The following is a 23,256-nucleotide window of genomic DNA, read 5'->3' as shown; positions in this document are numbered from 1 at the left end:
TTGCCAGAACAGGGTATTCCATTGGCGGCTGATAGGCGGCGTTCGACACATTAAAATAATGCGACGAGGTTGTCATTTATCAAACGTCAATATGTCACCAATATGTTATAGTGATCCATTACAAAAAACAGATTGAGATGATTTCGGCATTGACTCTTGAGAGATCACAAAAATCCATTTTCTCAAAATGCATCAATATAGACAGTGTTGTCGCCACCACCCCGTATTTAAACCATGTACGAAAGAAAAAAAAAAACAAAATTATATCGATTCCGCGAATTTTCCTAAACAGTACCATTTTGATAATATTTTCCTCTATTCTAAGTAGGTAGTGGTTAATTTATGAGGTCTGTTTCTTTAGCACCCGCTAAGGTTGGGAGGTGTGCATTAATCGCCCCTCAAAAAATTCGCATAGCTCTTACCAACCCGTTAACGTTTCATTTTTATTTAGGGATTTTCAACCTTACCTCCTTTCATATTTGCGTTTGACAATTTAAGATGAATTACTTGTGCGGCTTATGATCATAATTTTAGTTGTGCAAACTAATAAATCGTGAAGTTTGTGCTCGACAAAGTACATGTATGATATACACTATGAATGATTCAACCTACCTGTCAGAAAAATTCTGACTTCACTTTAATTTTTAAGGCGTACTAGTTGTTTCTTTTGACACTTGTCAAGTCTTTAGTGTCACTTTAGATGTCTGTCAACTTTTATCGCTTTTACTTCTTGACTTAAAGATAACAAAATTTCGAAACAATTCATATTAATAATTATTTAGCGGGCAATTTCCCCAGTTTTCCAAATCACACTTCATCGTAATCAACCGATGGACCACCCTGTATTTACCCGTAAAAACAATGTTAAATAAATTCCCCATGTTTCTCAGATCAATTACTCTAATAAATGCATCCATGAGACGACTTATGATCCAACGATCCATGACCCCCTATGCCTTTTCTTAACGGTACTTCCCTCTTCTGCAAGCTTTCAGGGTCGTTTAGAAATTTAAACAACTCCACTACTTACCGAATATTTATGTAAACATTGTTCATGACATATTATCACGCTAAAACGAAACGTGGGAATTCGACGTGATTAGATATAACTGTGAGCAAAACAGTGATCAGGGCAAGACCGGTAAAATAAAATGAATTATAATATGAGGGCCGACTATCGTCAAAGTATTGTGACAAAATGAGTGTTCGAGTTTTCCCCCGACTGACAGACAGACAGACAGACAGAAAGGGCCCACGTAGGCTTATTTCCTTAAAAACTTGCTTACTAATAACATACACATAAGGTAGATATTTAAGTTTATTAGAGAAGAATCTATAGTCAATTAACATAGATCACAACCACTTAGTCCGCTTATATATTTTTAACTATTACAATTACTTTATTCGTATCGGGTAATATACTCTAAAAAGGATTAAGTCTTTTGCTTCTAAACTAAAATTATCGTTACGTAATAAATAGGCAATTCCTTAAATGAAAATTATCATAAATATAAAAACATCTCAACAATGTTAAAATAGTGAATTTAAGAAAAATGAAAAGTCGGTATATTGATCAATAGTTATATACTTCAGTCGTCTTCGTCGTTGGCAACTCCAACTATATTAATTAAATCGCAAATTTAAGCGAAATTGTCCAGAATATGCTTAAGAATAATCAACAATTAAAAACAGCAACACGTTAAAAAGGCTCCCCTAAAAACAATATCAAATTTAGAAGGTCCTACTTGAAAATGCAATTACACCCCAGATCTAAAACATGATATTCCTACCGATATACGGTTTCACCTTGAAATGGGACATGGTTGTGCACTATTTATTTACTTATACAAAATTATATCAATTCACATTAATAACTAATTTGTTCCAAAAAGCACGTGACAGTTAGGACTATCTGGTCGGGAATTAAAAGTTAAAATAAGAATAGTTCTTGAAACTATAAGTGAAGACGGTAAAATGGCATTCACTATCAATAAACGTAGATTCTGATAAACACAAACGACATCTCGTGGTGAAGCTGTTCAACTTTATGGTGTATCAAAAAATATTGTCAAATTGCTATTTCAAAATTTCCGTCGAAGGTAATGTCACTGTCGCATTGACATTGGCAAGCAATGCAGCTCCCTCTATTGGCAATTAGTCTATTGACCTACTTATTCGACAAATTAAAGAATTACAAATAAATGCAAAAACGGAATTTTTCAACCTTGGATTTTTTTCCTACAGCTCTGGCCATTCCTGACCTTCTAGGTTTAACCTTTAAGAGTTCAAGGTGCTGACCAACGGCTGCCGAGAAAAATGACAGCTCAATTGAAGAGCATTGATAATTTAAGAATTAATTTTCTCTCACATAAGTACCGACTCTAAATTGCCATTGAAAACCATGCCACTGACGGTGGCATTTTTACCAGTGGCCATTTTGATTTAGTACTTCTACCTCGTCTTGGATTCAATTTTAGTGACCCTCCACAATTCGAAATCGAACTAGCATTGATAAGAATCTTGTTCGTTTTTGGAATATCTAAATGGTCGTTCATACGTATATATGTATATGATACACACATTTTTGAATTGGCAATTTGACAACGTTTCATAACCCCGTCGGACAATCATAGTCAATTTGGCGACCGTTACCTGGCGATTCTTCAATACGTATAATAATACCGCTAAATGGTATTATTTCAAAAGTTACATTGATCCTTTTTTTCTTGCCCCGTAATTCAAGATAAAACCTCAACACGTACATAAAAATTATACTAAAATAAACGAATTCTCTTTACCTAGTATATTCTCGTTTACCTACAAAATAATTATCTATACTTTGATATTACTTCTCTAAATTTGAAGGGCTAGGCGTCATATCAATTTTTTGACTTCCCAATTGTAAAACACTAAAATAACTATTACGAATCTAAATTATAAACAAAAGTACTCGACGCACTATTGATTTCTCTAAAATCGGCGAATGCGAGAGAAACAAAATTTTTATTTTTAAATAACACAAAGAAAAGGGCGCGGACAGTCCAACTCAAAGCAAATGCCTGCTTTAAAAGAATTTTTTTCACGTTCCTTCTGCCCGATCTGGAATGTGATTCTGTGTATTGAAATGACCAGTACGAGGTTTAACTTTGAAAAGGGAATTGCGAGAAAGCCTGCTAAAGTACGACCGAAACGATAGTTTTCAAGTTTGGCAGCGCATTGATAAATCTAAAAAAAAAATGGACCCTTGTGAGCGCAAAAATAAAAAAAATTCTGAAAATTTTGACAGTTGTGACAATAGTCACTTGTGGTTAAAACGGAAATTAGGCTGTCATTTTTATGGTTCTTATGATGACAGAAATGACAGGTGTAGCGCAATTACATTGGTGGAAAACGCTCATTCGACGAATATAAGGTATCCAAAAAATTACTGCAACGCTCTTGCCATGAGGACCCGTCACGGTTGCGCAGACAAGCCTAAAGGTCACCATCACCGCGCATATCTTACAATAATCATTAATCAATAGTCAATAAGATATGAGGTATTTTTGCTTTATATGTATCTAAAATGATTCGATTAGAATTACTTCAACAAGTGGTATTTTCGTGAGCTGTCAAGTCTTATGTTAAAATTATGTAGCGGCAAGTCTATAATGTTATTCCAACTTGAAAAGTTAATAAAAATGTCTCGATTCGCTATTGACGGTAGTTGCTTTCCCGATGTAAAAATATGTAACGTATAGATACAGTTGACAAGGCAAAACAAATGAGTAAAATTTAACTTACACCACACTTTGATTTATGACGTGGCGCCACGGTCAGTGCTTTAAAGTGTTTGAGATTAGAAATTTAGGACATGCCTAATAAAACATGTACTCGGCATGGTTTAACTTTCTCATAAGTTTAGCAATAGGAAGAGCTGGCAAAAGTGCAGTTTTGTTCATGACATTTTCTGTCATTATTATTAGAATATCATATTTCGGTAATACCAAGTCAGGACTGGCGCATGGACATTTTTCCGAATTTGCGTTTTCGTGTTGTCATTCGGAAGGTCCATCGCATAAATGTAACAATTGAAGAACTTCTGACATCACTCATTTGTCAAATTCTGTCATTACCGATTATGATTTAAACGGAGGAACACGCTTGCTTCCCGTGGCAAATTGAGTTTTTTTTTACAAGTTGGAATAAATGCTACAAAATTTAAACCAGACATCTAATAATACTTAAAAATAGTCAACGCGGCAGTAAGAGGGCACCACTTCTGTCTGTCTGCTCGGTAGTCGCTCGGCATGCCTGCTCGGTGGACCACGTGACCCGGCGCTTATCCGCCGTTGTTAATAGATAGCATTTTCTTTTACTTATATACCTTAATTTATAATAGTTACACAACAACTAATACCCCTAAATTCTGTTTAAATATGAGACGAACTTACGGATTTGTTACCGGTGCCGTCTATAGGTGTCTAACTGATCTACAAGCTAGTAAAGAGTCGCTTTTCGGGCTTTACCGTTGCTAGTTTTTAGGTTGGAAAAACAACGACAAAGCCCCCATTTAATCGTCCGAAAATTGCGATCAGTGAGACAGCTCCACCACGGCGGCCGAAACCGTCCTGACGGCCAGTCCGGCGCCGGGGACTGCCGTGGCGGCACCTTGACCATCGATAGGTTGTCATGACGCCGGCCACTCCTTGAAATCAGGGAAGTGTTTCCCACCTGTTGGTTGCGGAGCGCCGCTGGAGTATCCGCCGGTCGAGTCGGCGCCGTACGGGGCCGTCGAGCGAGCTGAGTAATCGGAATAGGACGCGTAAGCGGAGCCGTACGACGCCGGACCGTAGTCCGAGCCCGGCTTGGAGGCGGTGCCAGCGCTAGGGGCGGTACCAGGCGGCCCGGAGGGCGTAGCTGCGGAAGACTGGCCACCACGCGAGTACACGTCACCGGCCATGTAGCCTGCCAAGGAAGAGAACGGCGATAGGGGCGTGGCCGAGAGGCGGAGCGTTCGCTTTGGAGGAGGAGCCGCAAATGTTCGGTTGCCGATTTTCAAACTTAGTAAGTGTTTGATATTTTGTAATTTTTAATCATTTTTTGACATTTTGAGTATCCCTGAAACTTTTTAAATCCAGTGGCAATTTGTTGAATAATAACTTATGCAACTTTGCCACTAATCGACGTCACATCTATAATTTTCGAGGCGCCAAACGTGAGTTTTAGCATGGACAGCTCTGCACTTTGAAACACGAAATGGTCCGCTATATAGACACGGTGAAAAGAGATAATGGGTATACAGTGATTTAATGTCGCAGGGATCTGCGACATTAGGAGACTGCGGAATCGATAATGTTTGGTAAAATGATGCAATTAATAAAAAATTTTATGACGTGACCTGATTTTGTTGGTGCGGATGTTCAAATTCGCTATTAGTGATTTAAATACATTAATGAATTATGTGTAAATCAATTAAACGCTAGAAGAAAAACGGTAAACAAATAAGTTCTAGGAAAACGAAGAAAACTGGATTTAATTGCAGTCTGTTTTGATTTTCTAACGTTTAAAAGCAAACAATATAAGCTTTTTATAACAGAATTATTTAAGAGAGATTTATATTTAATTTGCGAAAAATACGGTTTCATTAATCCATGGGAAAATGTAGAATCGTATTTGCACATGTTAGTCTTTCTGCATCTTTCGAAAATCAGAGAAGAATTTTTGTTTAACTTGAACTGATTTACTGCGGCTCGACAGTTTTTATGATGAAGAGAATTGAAACCGAAAATAAAAACAAATAACTTCATTTTTATACGAAGATGAAACCAAGTGCCACTAGTAAAGCGAGTTTTGCAAATTTTCGGGTTTTTATAATACATATACTTCATTTTTTTGCAAACATTTGGAGTTTTATAATCTTAAAGCAAATTTTTGAGATTTCGATAATACTTGCATCGGACCATTTTGTACATTTTATAATGTTTCGATCAACATATAAAAAAGTTTTAAGTATAGAAAAACATCACAATTTTGTGAGACACGAGAAATTTATACACTCTGGATTGGACAGAAGATTAATTTTTATTTTGAAATGAAATAGCTCATATATATTGTGATATTTTCTCAATTTGCATTCATTTTTAATAAATAATAAGTCGGCTCTACAATGTTTTTGCCTATAGAAATAATTAAAACTTGTTTGATTAAAAAAATCGAATTAAATTCATTAATTTATTTAATACTTTTCTCCGTATTTAAGATTTAAATATTTCATGTAAAACGATATCCGCAAATCCCAAAATCCACTAAACAAACAAACTCCCGCTACTTTACTCGCCATATTAAATGATTTAGGACGTCACCTGACCTCCAAAGTTTCCGACACCGACTACGAATCAACCAGTACAACTAAAAATTAAAAACAAAAATTGCAAAAAACTCTTTATTTGCTTTATGCGCATGGATACTTTATAATGTGTCTCATTTACCCATCATTATTTTGAAAAACTTACTCCTAATTATTTAAAAAAAAATCTGGGTAATATATGCGTTTGCAATACAAATACACGGAGAAAACAATGCTAGAATAATCACTATTCCTATGTATGAGTCAGATTAAGATATTTACACAAACATTAATTTATAAATAATAACAAACGATGTTTTCTAAAATACGCTATATTGTTTTAGCTTAACAATGTAGCGTATATCCTAAATCACCGTGTATTACTAATTAATTTATCTAGTTGCATGAACCTACGTATACTGCGTATTTGTCGTCAAACCCCCTTAATCTTTAAAGCTTACGCTACCTATACTGAGTCAAGTATAATTTTCACTTTTAATTAAATTACTCTCATACTGATTTCACCATTAACTGCTATCAACTAATTAATAACAACAACAACAAACTCTAATCCTTAGGGTAGGGAGTATCTACAACGTAATTAATTTTACTTCTTATGAGTACCTTAATTTATACAGACTGAATTTAGTCACTTAATGCATTAATCTAGTATTACACATTAAATCACAGGTGAACCTGTATTCGGATTGTAACACAACAACTACCCAGATTGATATTGATCGAACCAATATACGATGAGGTTCTCTAGTTAAAACTGACTCGTAAAAAAAAATTACAAAGAAGGGAGGTCCGGGGAGACCAGGGATGGCTGTTCATGAATCGGTAGTGACGCAAGATTAATATTAACGAGGCCGTAGTAATTAAGAATTTTAATTTTTTTAGAGGATTTGCGACATTCGTGGCACGCAGGATGAATATGAGAAAACTAAAACATATTTGCGGACTCCTCCCCGAAAGCTCCCGACAATTGGCCCACGTTCTCGACCGTGTTTATAACGCTAAGACACCTACCCGATGGTCCCGAAGATCCGCCATTCTGGGGCATGTTCCAATTGTTCCATGAAGCTGCGCTGTTGCCTACATGTACGGAGAGGCCCAAATTGGTAACGTGTTACAACAATGTTACGGGGTTAGGGTTAGTAATCGAGGTACCGCTTAAATTCACCTGCGTACCGTCAGGTTTGCGAATTATTTCTAGTATTAATTACAGGGTTAATGCAAAGTTGCAATGCTACGTCAGATAATTTCTAATAGACCATCGAAATCATCAGCTAAATGAGAACATATTTCGTGGTTGTCGCGGAAACACCTTAAACCGAGAAATTGTTATGCGAAACGAGTTTTTCTAAGAGCGACGCGTTGAAAATTTAAATTATTTATGATTTTTCACTTAGCGTCACAAGTGACGTAATTACGCTCACAGAATTTGACCTAAGCGAACAAGTCAAATTAAATGTATTTCTCGAAATATCTGTATTTTATATTGTGAAAATTAATAAAAATGGCAGATGATAATTAAATGCTTTTAAAATGTCTTCCAAATGCTAGTCACCTTGAATTTGTATCCATTGAATTTACAATGCCACTATGAATTGACAGAATAGGTCGAGTGACAAACCGCAACAATCACTTTAGCATCAAAAGTCGCTCGTCATTAATACTGATAAGTCTTTTTCGTCAATAAATAATTTAAAAGTTCCTGGCTGTTCTGAAAATCGAAGGAGGACAGACAGGTTAAAAAAATCTTGAAACTCAACGGATATTCCAAAAGTTTGAAATTTGATCGCTAACGTAATCTAGTTGAAAATCGTGACACGCTCGAGGCATCCGGATTTTTATACACTAGGATCATCCTAAAAATATATCGAAACCGTTCCCAAGAATTAAAGAAAAGAATACCGAGGATCAATATGCTTTTGAGTCCATATTGCAAAATTCAGCGTCGTAGCGAAGTCTGAAAACGATTAAAATAAAATCAAGGAAAGGGGTCTTTTTGTCACCAACACCAAACCGTGAAACTCAGAAAGTTTCCACAAAAATCTGAGTGGGTACCTAAAAAAATTAGTGCAGTTCCATAAACAATTTCAAAAATAATTCGAAACTATACAGGAAAAAAATCCGTTGATCAATACGCTTTTCTATCATCAATTCAAAATTCAAGATAAGTTTGAAAAAAGGAGGACGCAAGTAACGTCATAAACAACGGAGCGAAAAAGATCTAATCAATTTGAGTAAACAGTGTAAAACCAGTTTCGTCCATCGATAGTTCAAATCGATTCCAAAGAAATCTGGGAAAAACATAAATCTCATCAGTTCCGTTCTGAAAAATCCCCGGCAGCTTTGAAAAACGCCACGTACGTTAGATAACCATGAAACAATCTGAAAAATTTCTTGAAACTTTTTCAAATTCGCGAAAAGTTTCTAACTGCTTCGAAAAACTGGAGATGTCACTGGAGTAAGAAAACCAAGACTTACCCCGAAGTATCAAAGGATTTTTCCAACATGATCTGAAAACTTGCGGCCGTAACTGGGAAAATCACAAATCAGTGCTGTACAAAACACAGTGGAAAACAATTTCAAAAATTCCGTGAAAAATATCTCTTTACCAACGCATTTTAGAGAGATTTCTGAAGGCGCTAAGGTGTCAATAGGTTTCGAGAAGCTAGCTCGAAACACCGAACCTTCAAATGATCAACAAAAAAAAAAGGGTGGCAACAAGTTTAATCAATCTATTCTTGGAAAAATTCCTGAAAACTTGAGAACACGGGGACCTGCAAAACCAACCTGTCAAAAATATAGAAGGCAATTAAATATCAAAATTCCATGTATGGAGCAGATCCAAATATAAGGTGAATAGACAATTGCTAATAAAAAAAAAGGACGTCAAAAAGGTTCTGAAACTTATCGCATACCTCTTCTAACTTCCTTCACAATGTAGCTCCAGAAGAGCGCAAAACCTCTAATGGGCATGCATGGAGTAATCTACAATGTAGAAGATGTCTTATGTCAGCGGGCCACCGAATTTTTCTGCTTTACGGAGGTATTTTTAGAAAGAGCAATAGGTGGAGTTTAAAACATAGTTTCCGGAGTATGAAAATAAATAAATAAAAAAACCATAGATAAAAAAAACAAATAGGCGGGAAGAACTGATTTCGGAAAAAAGAGCCATGATTTTTTTCCACATATTGATAATATGCTTAAAAATACATGTTTCTGTAAGTTTACTTTTGTTTTATCGGTTTAAACTAGTAAATCCGGAAATTGTTATCGCGAAACTTTATTTTTTCGAGTCAACCAGAATATAACAAACAGAAAACTTATAGAAACACTTGCCTTTGAATATGTTAGAAACATGTGTCAAAAGTGAAAAATTCATTAAGTCAGTGGCCTGCTTACACGAAATACCCCATATGTCAATAATAATTTGCGTTTAATAAAAAATATATCCTTAATTAGCCTCGACGAGTTCGAGTGCTCGTTCCTTGTTAAAATGAAGAAACTTGAGATTATTTCAGCTATGCAGTAGCATTTCTAAGGTGTATATTAAAGCTCATTTTTTAATTAATACACTTTTAGGTGGAAACAGATAGCTATCATGTCACGTAAACTCACGTGATGCCAAAGCAAAATGATTAACACTGCGTTCGTGCTCAAATTTGCCCAGTAAATGTCATTTTATTTGTCATAAACGTTATCACTCACTCGTTTTGTCATTACTGGGTCGTTATGGACAAATTGGGATACAATTTAACTTCTCTTTATTTATATCAGTGTAATTCACAGAATTGACAGTTATTGTCTTACAACCCTAAACTTTTCACAAAATGAAGGTTTAGAAGGTGATTCAACTTCTTAGTGTAGAAATAGTACGTCAGATGAGCTCACGTGATGCAACAGCCTCTCTTCACACCCTTTGAAACAATCCACAAAAATATTTTAAACGCCAAACCACGTAAACAAGTATTTAATACCATCTGTTAGTCGCAAAATTCATTAACGCCCGAAAATATTTGTTTCGCTGGTAATCGTAACTGTGTCAATGGGATCGGAATGACTACGAAATACACTCTAGAAACACTTACCGTAGGATCCGTACCCCTGCTGAGTGGGAGGTCCCCCGTAACTGCTGCCCCACTGTGGTGGAGGCCCTTGAGGGGCTGGTGGCGCACCCCAACCCTGATACGAGCCTGGCCCTGAAGGTGTGCCATAGCCAGCGTTGTATTGCTGTTGAGGAGAAGTTCCCCACCCCTGAGAAAAATTATTATGCTAAAAGGATCTCGCAAGAAAACATAACATCCTCAAAAAATATGTACTAATTAGTACATATACCACAGCACCAGTAATGAATATTTTGTGAATACACTGTCAACCAGATCATTAAACGTACCTGTAATTTTATCAAATCTGAAGTAATGTCAGACATGTATTATTTGTTGGGTTTATATAGTATTAAAGTACCTGTCACTTTCTCGGGGAAGTAGATCGACTTGCGAATTTGAAATAGAAAATTATTGTTGGAACGTCAGACGGTTAGTTTGGGATTTTCAAAAATCTTGGCGAAAATGTGCAAACGACAGCGCCCTCTTTAATCTACATAAAAAATTTCAAGTTTCCCACCTGGTTTAACTGAGAACTACCAATTATCGGACATCCTGTACCCAAAGAGTTTACTAACCACATGGCACAAGTTTAAGTAAATGGTCCTTAAGTCAAAATAAGAAATAACTTGCTTTAAATATGTCCGCTGTATTTCTAAAATTCAAGGCGTAATTTAAGAGGCCCTTTTTTTAGCAAAATGAAAACAAATGATGCTTCAGGGGAAAAAACTAACCAATAAGATTCGATGACTTACCAAATATCCTTGGTTCATGTTGGGACCCATCGGGGCTCCCATATTCATGGGAGGACCGCCCATCTGTCCGTTGGGGCCCTGCATCATGCCCATGGGCGCCTGCGGTGGGCCCCAGGCGGACGATACATCGTTGCCGCCCATCTTATTCACGCCTGATCCATCTCTGGGTTCCGCCTTCTTAATTTCAACCTGAAAGAGTCGCTCATCAGCAAAGTTCGGGAACATCGAAACGGAGCATTACAGTAAAAGTTCCAGAACTAATAACAGATATAATTAAAAAGAAATACCTGTTTTCCGTTTAAATTAACGAAATGCTCTGCAACACACCTATCGACGGAATCGTCATCTTCGAAAGATAAAAATCCAAAACCTGGAACAACAAAAAATAATAATAATAATTTGTTGGAAAGTCGAGAAGTTGATAATTGATTGAGATGTTCTTCAAGTTCATTTCGTCAAAGTACATTTTATATTAGACTGGTTCTGCACCGGAGGCGTTTGAAACAAAAGACGTGGAGCAAATACTGCTTTGAGACATAATAATGTAATGAATTGAATTTAAACAAACGTGTCACGAAGTATCACACACCAGTGCAAAATCTGCGTACGTTGCTCCGGTGTACCGTACTTCCTGCGAAATCCATTTAAATTTAATTGATTTGTGTCATTATGCGTCCAAGCAGTATTCTTTCATAACTCATGTTGCATGTCTTGCGTATCACGTATCTTTGGCCACTACGTACCTGAAGTTGAATTCAGAGGATAAGTATAATGCATTACAATATAACTTTTAGAGTGACAAGGTAATATTTTTAATTGTTTAAGAAATAATGCAATAATTAATTTTCTATCAATTAGGCCATGAAAGATAATATTATTTCGACACCCATTTGCTTAGCAACTGTAAATTTTTATTGTTGACAGATCGTAACAGTCAGGGAGAAGTTCTTTTTAGAAGCCAAATTGACAATCGTACCCACACGGTTCGAAATCAATTTGGAATGTCAGTCAAGTGTTAATTATTCGATTTCAATATTTCCAAAATTACAATTTACATAAAATCGTACTTCGAGCTATAAAGAAAAGTGTGAACGTAATAAATCATTTTCGTGAAAGCAAAAAATTGCAAAGACTGCCTTTGGTAGCGTAAAAGTTGCGTTATACGATTTAATTCGAGTTAAATACCATCAAAAGAGATGAGAACTCGACTGATAACATTATAATTTTGTCTATGATTTGCTTTAATGTCCCATCTTGATTCACTCCAATGTACTATAAAATATCTACAGCGGAGGCGACAAGAAGCATTTAATATAGCACAATACTGAATCGACAAACAATTGTGATATTTGTCAAATAGAAATTATCGTGCAAATCAAACAATTAATTCGTGGTAGAGGGGCATTGAAGTCTTGCTTCTGGAAGAATGACAGTTTTCCAAAAATCACTCACAATGCCCGTATCACATATATACGGTACACACATTCAGGTGTCTGTTAACTCACCTCTAGATTTCTTTTTTTCCTGGTCGTACATAATAACAACCTCCATAACTTTCCCGAACCTCGTGAAAAAGCTTCTCAGATCAGTCTCGGTCACGTTTGATGGCAGCCCTCCCAAGAACACTTTGGGGTATCCACCGCCCTTCTTGGGTTTTTGCAATGTCCTCGGATTACACGGTTTTGGATCTATTGTCCTAGAGAACAAACATTCGTAAAATTGTGACGGACCGAGGGAAAAATGCAGGTTCAATCTCCAATATTAATATAGAAAATACATGATCCGACGTCTACACTAACCATTAAGTTCAGTTGTATACGCTCATTTTAAACAGGATTCGATTTAGATGTAATTGCGATAAATATCATGATATACAGTGTAACTAATTTCAAAAACGGGGCGCATCCATAAAACCTGTATTTATGATCCAATTTTGTGAAACCTTTTTTTATTGTAGAAGGAGGAAAACGGTACTTTAGGATGAAGCGTCACATATTTGCTACAAAAATCAATGGTTATTGTTACGGCCATTACAGAAGTAGACCATCAATAATGAAACAAACAAGTGTAATAGGCTAAAGTTGAACTTGTGCGTCTTTTTAATGACATTATTTTTTCAGGAAGACGTGGGCAACCAGAGAATTTAATGTCAGACATCACGATAGAAAATTTGAAAAACCAGTGGATAGGATGAAACGGCCATTTTGAATGGCCACCAAACTTATCGAACTTGACGTCAAGTGACATTCTCGTTTCGGACATCCTTAAACAAAAGGCTTGTAAAGCTAAACCACGGCCGTAGGACCACGAGCTAGAATCACTGAAGAATGTGCAAGTATTACCTCCAAACGGCCGAGAGAAGCAGGCGCGAATATATGGAAAAGAAGCGAACAATCTTAGTATAAACTTGATATTAATATGCATGTTACAGAGGTTCTTAAATAAATAATTTTATTTTAAAATTCATGTAATGTGATTTCGAAGACTGTTTGTTGTTGTAACAGTTTCAAACGGAAAAAATTTCTATCGATCATGACTAATGCAGATGTAACTGGTCCATGAAGAGACTACTTAAAAAAGATAAACCAGCAGGTTGCCTTATATTGTTATGGTAGAAATACGTCCTTCGACCATGCGGATATCATGCTGAATTTACAAAAATGTGTTTTATATTGCGTCCGAGTTTTAAAAGCCCTTCGGCTGAACAGTTAAAACCTTCTGTTGGGATGTTGTAAATGTTCAAAAGATAGGGAGGGACCATCCAACGAAAATAGACATTTTTTAACATTGATCATCTGCACATTTTGCAACGTCCGTGGGCTGCGACCTCGAAACCATTACGGACACTTCACCAATAAGACTTATTGTATGCTTCGAAGACACATTCTTCCTCTTTTATATATAGTAGGAGTTCACAGAAAAGACTTTCTACACCACCTAAAATAACGTAGAATTATCACATGGAACTTAATTAAATCCTATTTAAACAATTCGCAATAAGAGATAAGCGCTCGTTATCTAGTATCAAATTTCTACATTAATGCTAACGGCAATTTGACAGTAATACACTGTGCATTTGTAGCATGTCAAGTAACATTTACTTCCTGTTGAATTGAGCATATTCAAATAGGAACTATGTAAATATGCTCAGTTATGTGAAATGTAATCGTGCAAAGTTAATTTCTGGACCAAAAGGAAAAACGTGTTACGCTTCCACTGGGTCCCGAAGGAAAACACTGGGAAGGGTTACGTTGCAAAACTTTGGTGGATTAAGGAAAAGGATGACCGAACCAACTACATGTAATACGCCGGTTTGTTCTTTTCATTTTCTAAGAAGCTCTTATTACCAAGGTAATAATTGTAAACAAACATAAATTTCGGTATGAAGAGTCTTATAGCTTTTGTTATTGGCTTGTTTAAAAACTTGCTTAGGTGAAGTAGGTACGGCAAAGTACCTACCTGAACAACTATTGTTAACCTCGGGTTATTTTCTAATCGTACCTGAAACGTCAGGTAAACTCTCAGGTTATTTTTAAAACATGTTAAACACGTATGCCACAACAAAAGAACTACATATATATTTTAATAGCCCGATATTCTAACAAACCACAATAAGTTAAAGATAATTAAAAAGAGATAACAAAAACTAAAAGAAACGTAAAATAAATGTGGAACGTAAGGTTTGTGAGCTTTTGTCGTTGCAGTTACAATTAGTTCATATCTCACGCTTATATAATAAAGTTGGGCCATTACAGTTCAATTGCAAATAATGCTATAGACTTATTGACAGTATTGCTACCGCTCGCTATTGGCTCCGAAGTCTTGGACGAGTTTTCGACCGCCAGTGTAGTCACAACTTCGTCAGAGAGACATTTTTTCAGCATTCGGCTTGGCACATTCAAAGTTTCAAAACAATTTGGGAACTCGAAAAGGTGTAAAATTCATTTTTTTTAGACGCAAACAAAAATTTCGAAGGGAGCGAATGGAAATTGAAATAGCTGTGTGAAGGGTTCGCGGAACTAAAACATCTTAGTTCCGATTCGTATGATGAGCCCCTAATGTAATAAGATAAATTTTGACTTAATACAATATCTTGACCAATAAATTTTGTGTAACGACTGAACATGAAAAAACTTGATTACATTTAATTCCAAGAAGTATGTAATATATATCACTTAGGTATTTTTACCACGTGAAAAACATAAGTAAATGCGCTCACATGGTAGCGTCGTTTTATTACAGTAATAAATCATTCAAATTATTTTTGAAAGGGTGGGGATGATAAAATAATAAATAATAAAAAATTATTCGCTGAAATGTATGGTTTGTCATGTACATAAATGTCATAAAAATATCCCTGGATTTAAATTGGAACTAAAATTGAAACTACAGATCTTTCCCATTATTTACCCTTTAAATTCTCCACTTTGACCAGAGGTGGAGTTTAAATTAAACTTATATAAACGGGCATTAAAAAATAATGTTGAATTTAGCCAATTTTTGGAACCTGGAGTTTAAAAAATTGTCCAAATGCAAAAGCTGCATAACCGGTCAGTGCCTAAGTTTACATACTGACCAGTTTGAAATCCACACGTCATTACGTACTCAAATGTTACGAGATGCAATCAGTAGTTAGGTTTAAACTATAAGGGTTATCTGGGTTTTGTTAACACATTTTTAGTGCAACTTTTCAATCTGTACTATTTCCATCGAAACAACTCACCTTCCGTCTAATGTATGTGGCCCATTTTGTAAGACTACATTAACATTGGCGGGATCAGCGAAAGTGACGAATCCAAATCCTCTTGACCGGCCAGATTCCGCGTTTTTCATTACCACACAATCGATGACTTCTCCGTATCGCGAAAAATACCTTTGTAGGTTGTCCTGGGTTGTCTCCCATGATAGACCTCCCACGAAGAGCTTGCTGCGGGGAAAAAAGATAAATAATCGAAAAGTAAATATTCAGTCATGGTACACTTTTCGATGGGCATTATTTCCCACTTTTCCTATAAATTAAAAATTGAATAGTCTCCGTAAATACCAATTACATAATACGGTTTTCATTTGTCATTATTCACATTTAAGGTAGTAAATATAAATTGCAATCCCAATTTAAACAATTCGAAATGTCGATAAAAGTAACTTGGAAGTTAGCTGAAGGTTTGCATGTCTTAACTTTATTTAAGGTAGCGGTTATCAGCATCATCGCAAAATACTGCAAATTTAGATATGAGCACGTAAGAAGGAGGTAAAATATGAAGGATGCTCACATCAGTACTAGCCATCCCGGGGATACCTGTGTTTCGTTACAAACCACCCTTCTTAAGCTTTTTATTTGCGAAAAGTGTTCTACACAAAAAAGATCAAATTCCCTTTATTTTAAACATTCAGGACGTGCAAAAAGCGTGACAGGCCAATCGTTTGCTTCCGTAAACGGAACACCCTGTGTATTTTGCCAAAAGTTACACAGACTATAAATTTATGGGGTGGAAACTTTCGGCTCTCGGATAATTGAGATTAACAGACTTGACGCAGTGTAAAAATGAGCTTAAAAGAAGGCCGAATAAAGAAGTGAGATCTTAAAGCAATTTTTAATTTCACACATAAGAAATTGAAGTTCGGTTCAATGAATTTTTTAAGTCGACTTGAAGTGCATCAGGATTGAACGGATCGACGTAAGCATAGTCACGAAGTAAGTATACGATAACTCAGGCATTTACAGCGAAGAGAATCTAAAAATTACTATTTTTTTTTATAGAGATTAATTTGCGGTGATCACACTATAACGTGTTAATCAGAAAGTGTAACAAATAGGCACATCACACACAACGTATCGTTCGACAAACATTTTTACATTCACAATTCATTACATTACAATACAGGAAAATTAATTAAGCTGCAACTTTCATAGCATTGCAATCAAAGCTACTTTATTTCAATAAATACAGTTTTAATCGACTTTCACTAAATTTGTTCAAGTAGGTATCTAAAAGATGAAATATTATATTCTTAGGAAAATTAGTGAAAAAAAAAGCATACCCTTGTTGATCGTATACCACGCCACATGTATCACCCATCATTGAGATACATGAACTGACTAGCCCAGTGGGTCTTCAAATAAAATGTAACGGAATTTTCAGACACTTAAGAACCTTGAACTAAGTAAAGAACAAGGGTAGGTAGTAGAAATAGTTGCCTGGATAGGTACTAAACTCTTAAAATTTGCATGGGGAAAGGCTGTTTTAGACAGAAAGGTAAAAATGAGCCATAAATCAGTGAAATTTGCAAAGACCCCCATCAAAGGCAGACATTTTGTTGGAACCCAGTTTTCGAGAACCCATCAACTTTACGCCTTATCTGTAAAGCTTATTGACAGTGCGATAAAGTCATGGACTAATTCTAGGCAAACAAAACCCGGTCTGAAAGGAGAAATTTTTGGAAATACACAAGATGGAATATAGGTTTTCTAATGAGCTTCCCATTTCCTTCCAAGTGTGATATGCGTCATAACGAAAATGAAAAGAATTAAAAGTTAGCAAGAAATATTTAAGTCGACATTATAATGCGTGCCCTAAAATTAGACGGTCAATACTTCAGGAGGTGATTATACCGCAAGTTTTTTGCCATATTGCTTAAAATACCTACATCTAAGTTCGAAACACCCTGTGTGAGTCACCTATAAGATAAATGTTTTTGAGTAAAACAAAACTAAACCACTTTGTTCATAATCAGTTTCACTCAATTATGGCAGCAACAAAACAAAACCAACAATTTTAAAACTATTAATTGAAATTTAATCTTGAAGTGGTGCGTTAAAATCAACACGTGAATAAAACACTTGTTGACTTTATTCAACATGTTAATTTTGACTCAATTCAGATCCGAATTCCATTTTTTTTTTACAATTTTCTTTTTTTTTGTAGGTATTCATAGTACCCAATTTTATTGTCTTTCTATTTTCTAATTATCAGCTGCGATAAATTGAACAACCTCGACAGTTTGTAAATTTACTGAAAACGGGCAAAAAACATGAGAAAAAAAATTGATGAGATGACACAGATCGCATTATTGTTAATAATTTTGTGTGAAGGCGATATGTTAAATTTTCGGGGCTTCTTTAAGAGAAAATAATGCCTAAGCGTAACATACCTCTTCTTCAATTAAAAAAAAAATAAAATAAAATAATATATATATATATATATGTAATGGTTCTTGGGTTGTGGTGCTTCCTTTAATGAGAAACAAAATTCCTCAAAACTTTTGCGATATATTTATAGAAGTCTCGGCGCTGATTGGCCGAGTGTTTACTCGTCGCACCACATGATTCAGCTAACTAAATCCTAAAAGAATTCAATAAATACCATGCCAGAATAGAATTCACACTTAAAATCGAATAAAGCAGCCAAATCAATATTTTGACTTCACCCTTAATAACAAAAATAGAAAAATCAGAATAGCATGATACGTGGTCTGCTTAGTCCGGAAACTGGTACCTACAGCTTAACTCAAATCACTCTTTGTCAGCTCGCGTGACAGGGGATGAAGTTCTATTTTCAAAACAAAAACCCACAAATTCTAGAACAAAGCAAGTATTCCCTCCAGAAAAAAAACTAGGAACCACCTCACTATACCTTGTGTATTATGCCTTTTTGAAAACCTTCACAAATTACTCTTTCGCAAAAGAAAATATTTACCATTTTCGTGAGAGACAATTTGCTAAAACGACATTTTCAGCAAATTTATGTCAAAAAGATTTACAAGCAAAAGAAAGTAATGCAGTGTGTGAAATTCCCCGTGCAATTGTGTGTGCATTGACCAAGCCAGTCAATATATAAAAAATCTACTTAACAGGCACAAATTCAGTAAAAATAATCCCCAAGAAAAAAAAAAATGACTTAAGTCATCCATGTCAGACATAGCGTTTTAACAATTTATGTGTTTCTTAATGTACGGGATTTCATTAAGCGTTTTCGCTTCTTGTTTTCGTTTTTTAATGCTTCGGTGTTCTGAAAATCGAAATTATGTTAATGTTGGTTTGCACGGTTTGTTAATGCAGTCGGATTATTTTTATTGTATTTATGTCCGTTAATTCGTCCAATTTATTCCGTGTTGATTAGATTGGTGAATGCAAACTCCGTTGCAATTTTTTCAGTTAATTTCATATATTACATTACTTTTTTTGTCTGTGTTTTAGGTTTAAATTTGTTAACATGCCGTTTTAGAAAGCTGTCTCCCTTGACATAGGTACAAACACCTTCCTTTAAGAGTGTTACGATTTTTTTCAAAAAGGACTGGTTTCCTATTGCATGAAGAATTAGAACTCAAGGAGCAATCCTTGCATTTAAATTATTGAAAAATAAATATAGCACATTCATGTCTTAGTTTCTTTTTAGGAACCACTGAACAGATTGCCCCATATAGAATTGTTGAGTTGAGGTTACACAAATTATTTAAACCGGATTTAAAATGTCACGACAAACGTCGCTACGTTTTGAAAATTGATTGATATATTCGAAATACATTAGTTTTTACCTGATTGCTTCTATGACACTCGTTCACCTATAATCCGATCTTATCCGTAAAATAATTTTAAAAATTAGTTATTGCTAGTATTGCGTTCACAGTTTAAGAATATTTTCCTAAAATTTCTTTGGTAAAGGGAAAAATTAATGTTGCTTTTACGAATATGTGAAGATCAATAAGGGCTAATAGACTTTCTAGCAAATTTACCTAAAGAATAATGCGAAACGTCGAAATGAAGACATATTATTGACCAATTTTTTGAAAAGAATCTTCATGATAAAACACATATAGTTTGTTGATCTAGTGGCCCTAAAGAAATTAAAAAGTAACAAGACAATGACCCCGTTACTAATGTTTAAAAAAACATGCACACACAAACAGAAAAACTGGCGTGTACTTTTGGAGATCATTCGTTCCGAAAGAACGTTGTAAATGCACAAAGTTTACTTAACTTTTGCAGAATGTAATTCGGTTTGAGATAAGAACATATCAACATAGTAAAGGACGAAAGCATGGAGGCGTCCATTTAGGTAAAAATTATATCCTCTTATGAATCGAATGTAAAATTCAAGAATTTGACAATCTTGTATATTATACAATGGAGATCCCGCCTATTAACTTATTAACTAATATACAAAATCATGGCAAAGCGCTTCTTTCTTCCAATAGTGGGTGCCCCCAGAACATTTTCGTATATATTTTATATTTGAGCTATGCTTTGTAACAAATATGTACATATGTCGACAAAATTCATTTCTTTTATATTTACCTAATATGAACTCTTTCTCTGCTTTTTTGCTAGTCTTTCAAAAAGAAAAAGATATTTTAATTTTTTTTATCTTAACAGTTTAATGTTATTTGTTACTGAAACCATAATTCCATTATGTCAAAGTAATTGTTCGAATAAATATTTATTAGTAAGAGCTATGTTTTCAAAGAAAGTGTAAAATGCGTTTAAGGGGCTATGTAGGCCTTGATGCAAAGTTGATCTAGATTATAAAGCAAGTATTCAGGTTCACTTACTGTTGTTTTTTTTTTAAGCTAATTGGTACAGAAATAGATGTATAAACGAATACAAGTCTAGAATGGCTACGTTATGCATTAAGAAGCTATTATAAATCCAAGCAGATACTGAAATAAAGAAATAAAATTTAAAGTTAATCGACAAATTTGAAAAATTACCATGTGAATAGACAATAAGAAATTAAGAAATTTTCTTCATGGTGGGTTTTCTAAATTTACAAAAATAATAGCGAACTTTATTTTCCTATGAAAAAATTGCAATTTAATTGCTGTCATTGGTGTTTTGATTTAGCAAGGTAGGCAAAATTTATCTAAACTCAAAAGCAAAACGAACAACATTTCCCATATGATTTCTACTTTATGTATGATTCTGTATGTATATACCCATACGCACACGTGTATGTATATGTATATACATATATATAAATAAACATATATGTATGTTTATCATAGGTATTTAGATAAATTCGAATATTTGTTTGAACGTTAAAAATGAAATATCAAAAAGAGCATAGCAAAAGAGGAAGAAAATGTAAACTGTGGCAATAAAAATAGGGAACAAGCAGGGCATTCCGTTCTTTGACCGCTTGATATGTCTAGCTTGGGGTCGGTGAACGGCGATTTTGGTAGAGTAGTCAAAACCGGTATGAAACCATAACAAGTTGAAAATTGGGAAGAATGATGGTCGAAATTCGATAAAATCTGGAAAACGGCCACGTTGCACGACAAAGTCGGGCTTTCCGGAAGGTTTTAGGTCATATTGGAAAGGAAAGTGTGCGATTGAACGAGGTGCGTACACGGCGTGACCTATAAAGCAACCCACAAAAATACTACTAAATATAGATAAATACCCCTTTTCGTCGTCGTCCATCATCTCGTGCTTGAGCCTCAACATTCGCATGCTATTTCAAGCCCCCGTTTTATCAAATTAAGCGATATTTACGACCGGTCTCGTGCACAGCATTCACCACGTATCACACAAAAATGACGGAACGAGTACTGCAATGGCAGCTCGCCGACTTCCGTCAATTTTTCGAGTGCGGCGCCACCGCCACTTTTCGCGCATAAATTCTACTTACCCGTACTCCAAGTCCTCCATCATCTTCGTTTTATTGCGTTTTCTCTCGGATTACTTCTTATTCTAAACTTAAAATTAATTAAATCTAAAAACTAGCCTAAAATAACTAGGGCTTGTGGCGAAAATAAACACAGAAGTGAGGTGTCTCATACTCGGCGGTGAAGAGGGGTTTTCGCTTTTCTCACCGACTCCATTTTTGGGCAAGAGAGGGGGGAAATAGAACACAGATCTTTTTATCCTTTTCTAGTCCTTTTTATTCCTTATGCAATTAAATTCTTTAATCAGAATGATATTAGGTTCACCTCTGAGTATCCTTAAATACTTTCGTTATTCATTTAATTCATAATTGTTAACATTTTTCCTTATTTAAAACTTTGATTTTAAATATATGTCAGGCAACCAAATATACACCCAGCTACTGGCAACAACGCAGTTCCTTCATGACTGACGTGCGACATGTGTTACTTATAGCGGCATTATTTATCTTGTCCTGCAGCAAAATGTGGCAACGTCTAACAAATTACCTTTACAAAGGGTGTTTTAAACTACACCTAAATTACTACAACTGTACAAACTCACATGATATTCTGACTGTAATTCTTGAAAAAAATGTTTGAACAGATAACTCTTTGGTTTTATTTATTTAGAAAGTTCTAAAAGTAATGCATATATTACATTTGAGTTTCATTTTCGCAAATATGAAATTATAAGCATGTAGCTGTGTTATGTGGGAAACCAACATATTAAAAAAAAACTAAAAAAAATCCAAACTTTTCTCTTATTTAACTCACTTCCTAACTCTTCTCCCATGAAAGATAATAGTAGTAAGAATTGATATTTGGGATTTTCTGTCATACAACTTCATCATTTAATAAAAGTATCGTGGCATTTCTTATCTACAGACTAATACGTCAACTAAATATATATCTATAGAAATATGCATTGGTCTGCGCCATCTACAAATGAGTAGCTAGACAGAGCCTTGTGCAGTAAGAAAAATCTGCATCAACACACTGTTATACAGTAAATCCCAGCGAACTAAGCATACGGAGGAGTGTTTGTTTTTGCGCATCTCGATTCATGTGCATCAGAATAAAAATTTCTACTCTTAGAATAACTATTTAGAATTATAGAGGTTCTGCGATATTTATGGCGATGTTTTAATTTACATGTAGAACGTAATGGTGATCATTTCGAACAATTTCTGTAATAATAATTTGGTACTGATTTAAATAATTTTTTAATAGAATAAAATATTGTTATTCAATTTATTCTATATTTGAAGTTACTGTTGTCGTGTCATCTATTATTTTTTATTTCTCTACCACTAAAAATCCGATTTACTCTTAAATTCTCACTCCGGTTTACACCGTAGTAGTGTGTTAGAAAACGTAATATCAATAAAATGTCATCAATAGCAAAAACTAA

The 23,256-nt window shown here is 35.0% G+C and overlaps 1 protein-coding gene across 2 annotated transcripts in view; it reads right to left on the bottom strand.

Annotated features, from left to right (window-relative positions):
• The window catches only part of Hrb27C (Heterogeneous nuclear ribonucleoprotein at 27C), a 32,188-nt gene extending 10,188 nt beyond the window's left edge, over positions 1 to 22,000 (bottom strand). The window contains exons 1-8 of one of the 2 annotated variants that reach the window (XM_066293808.1): positions 21,830 to 22,000; positions 15,925 to 16,128; positions 12,707 to 12,897; positions 11,489 to 11,571; positions 11,202 to 11,390; positions 10,432 to 10,597; positions 7,361 to 7,426; positions 4,714 to 4,947 (exon numbers count right to left, since the gene is read on the bottom strand). In XM_066293808.1, the coding sequence (XP_066149905.1) occupies positions 4,714 to 4,947; positions 7,361 to 7,426; positions 10,432 to 10,597; positions 11,202 to 11,390; positions 11,489 to 11,571; positions 12,707 to 12,897; positions 15,925 to 16,128; positions 21,830 to 21,852 (1,156 nt within the window). In that variant the 5' untranslated portion in view covers positions 21,853 to 22,000. Of the gene's footprint in view, positions 1 to 4,713; positions 4,948 to 7,360; positions 7,427 to 10,431; positions 10,598 to 11,201; positions 11,391 to 11,488; positions 11,572 to 12,706; positions 12,898 to 15,924; positions 16,129 to 21,601; positions 21,771 to 21,829 lie in introns of those variants that run through there. The other variant, XM_066293807.1, reaches the window with a different exon arrangement.
• Positions 22,001 to 23,256: the final 1,256 nt, after the last annotated feature.

The sequence above is a fragment of the Euwallacea fornicatus genome, chromosome 19 (genome assembly GCF_040115645.1).
Source record: "Euwallacea fornicatus isolate EFF26 chromosome 19, ASM4011564v1, whole genome shotgun sequence".
In the NCBI taxonomy this organism is placed as follows: Eukaryota; Metazoa; Arthropoda; class Insecta; order Coleoptera; family Curculionidae; genus Euwallacea; species Euwallacea fornicatus.
The sequence above is the reverse complement of the archived record's forward strand: the minus strand, read 5'-3'. Positions and strand labels throughout refer to the sequence as shown.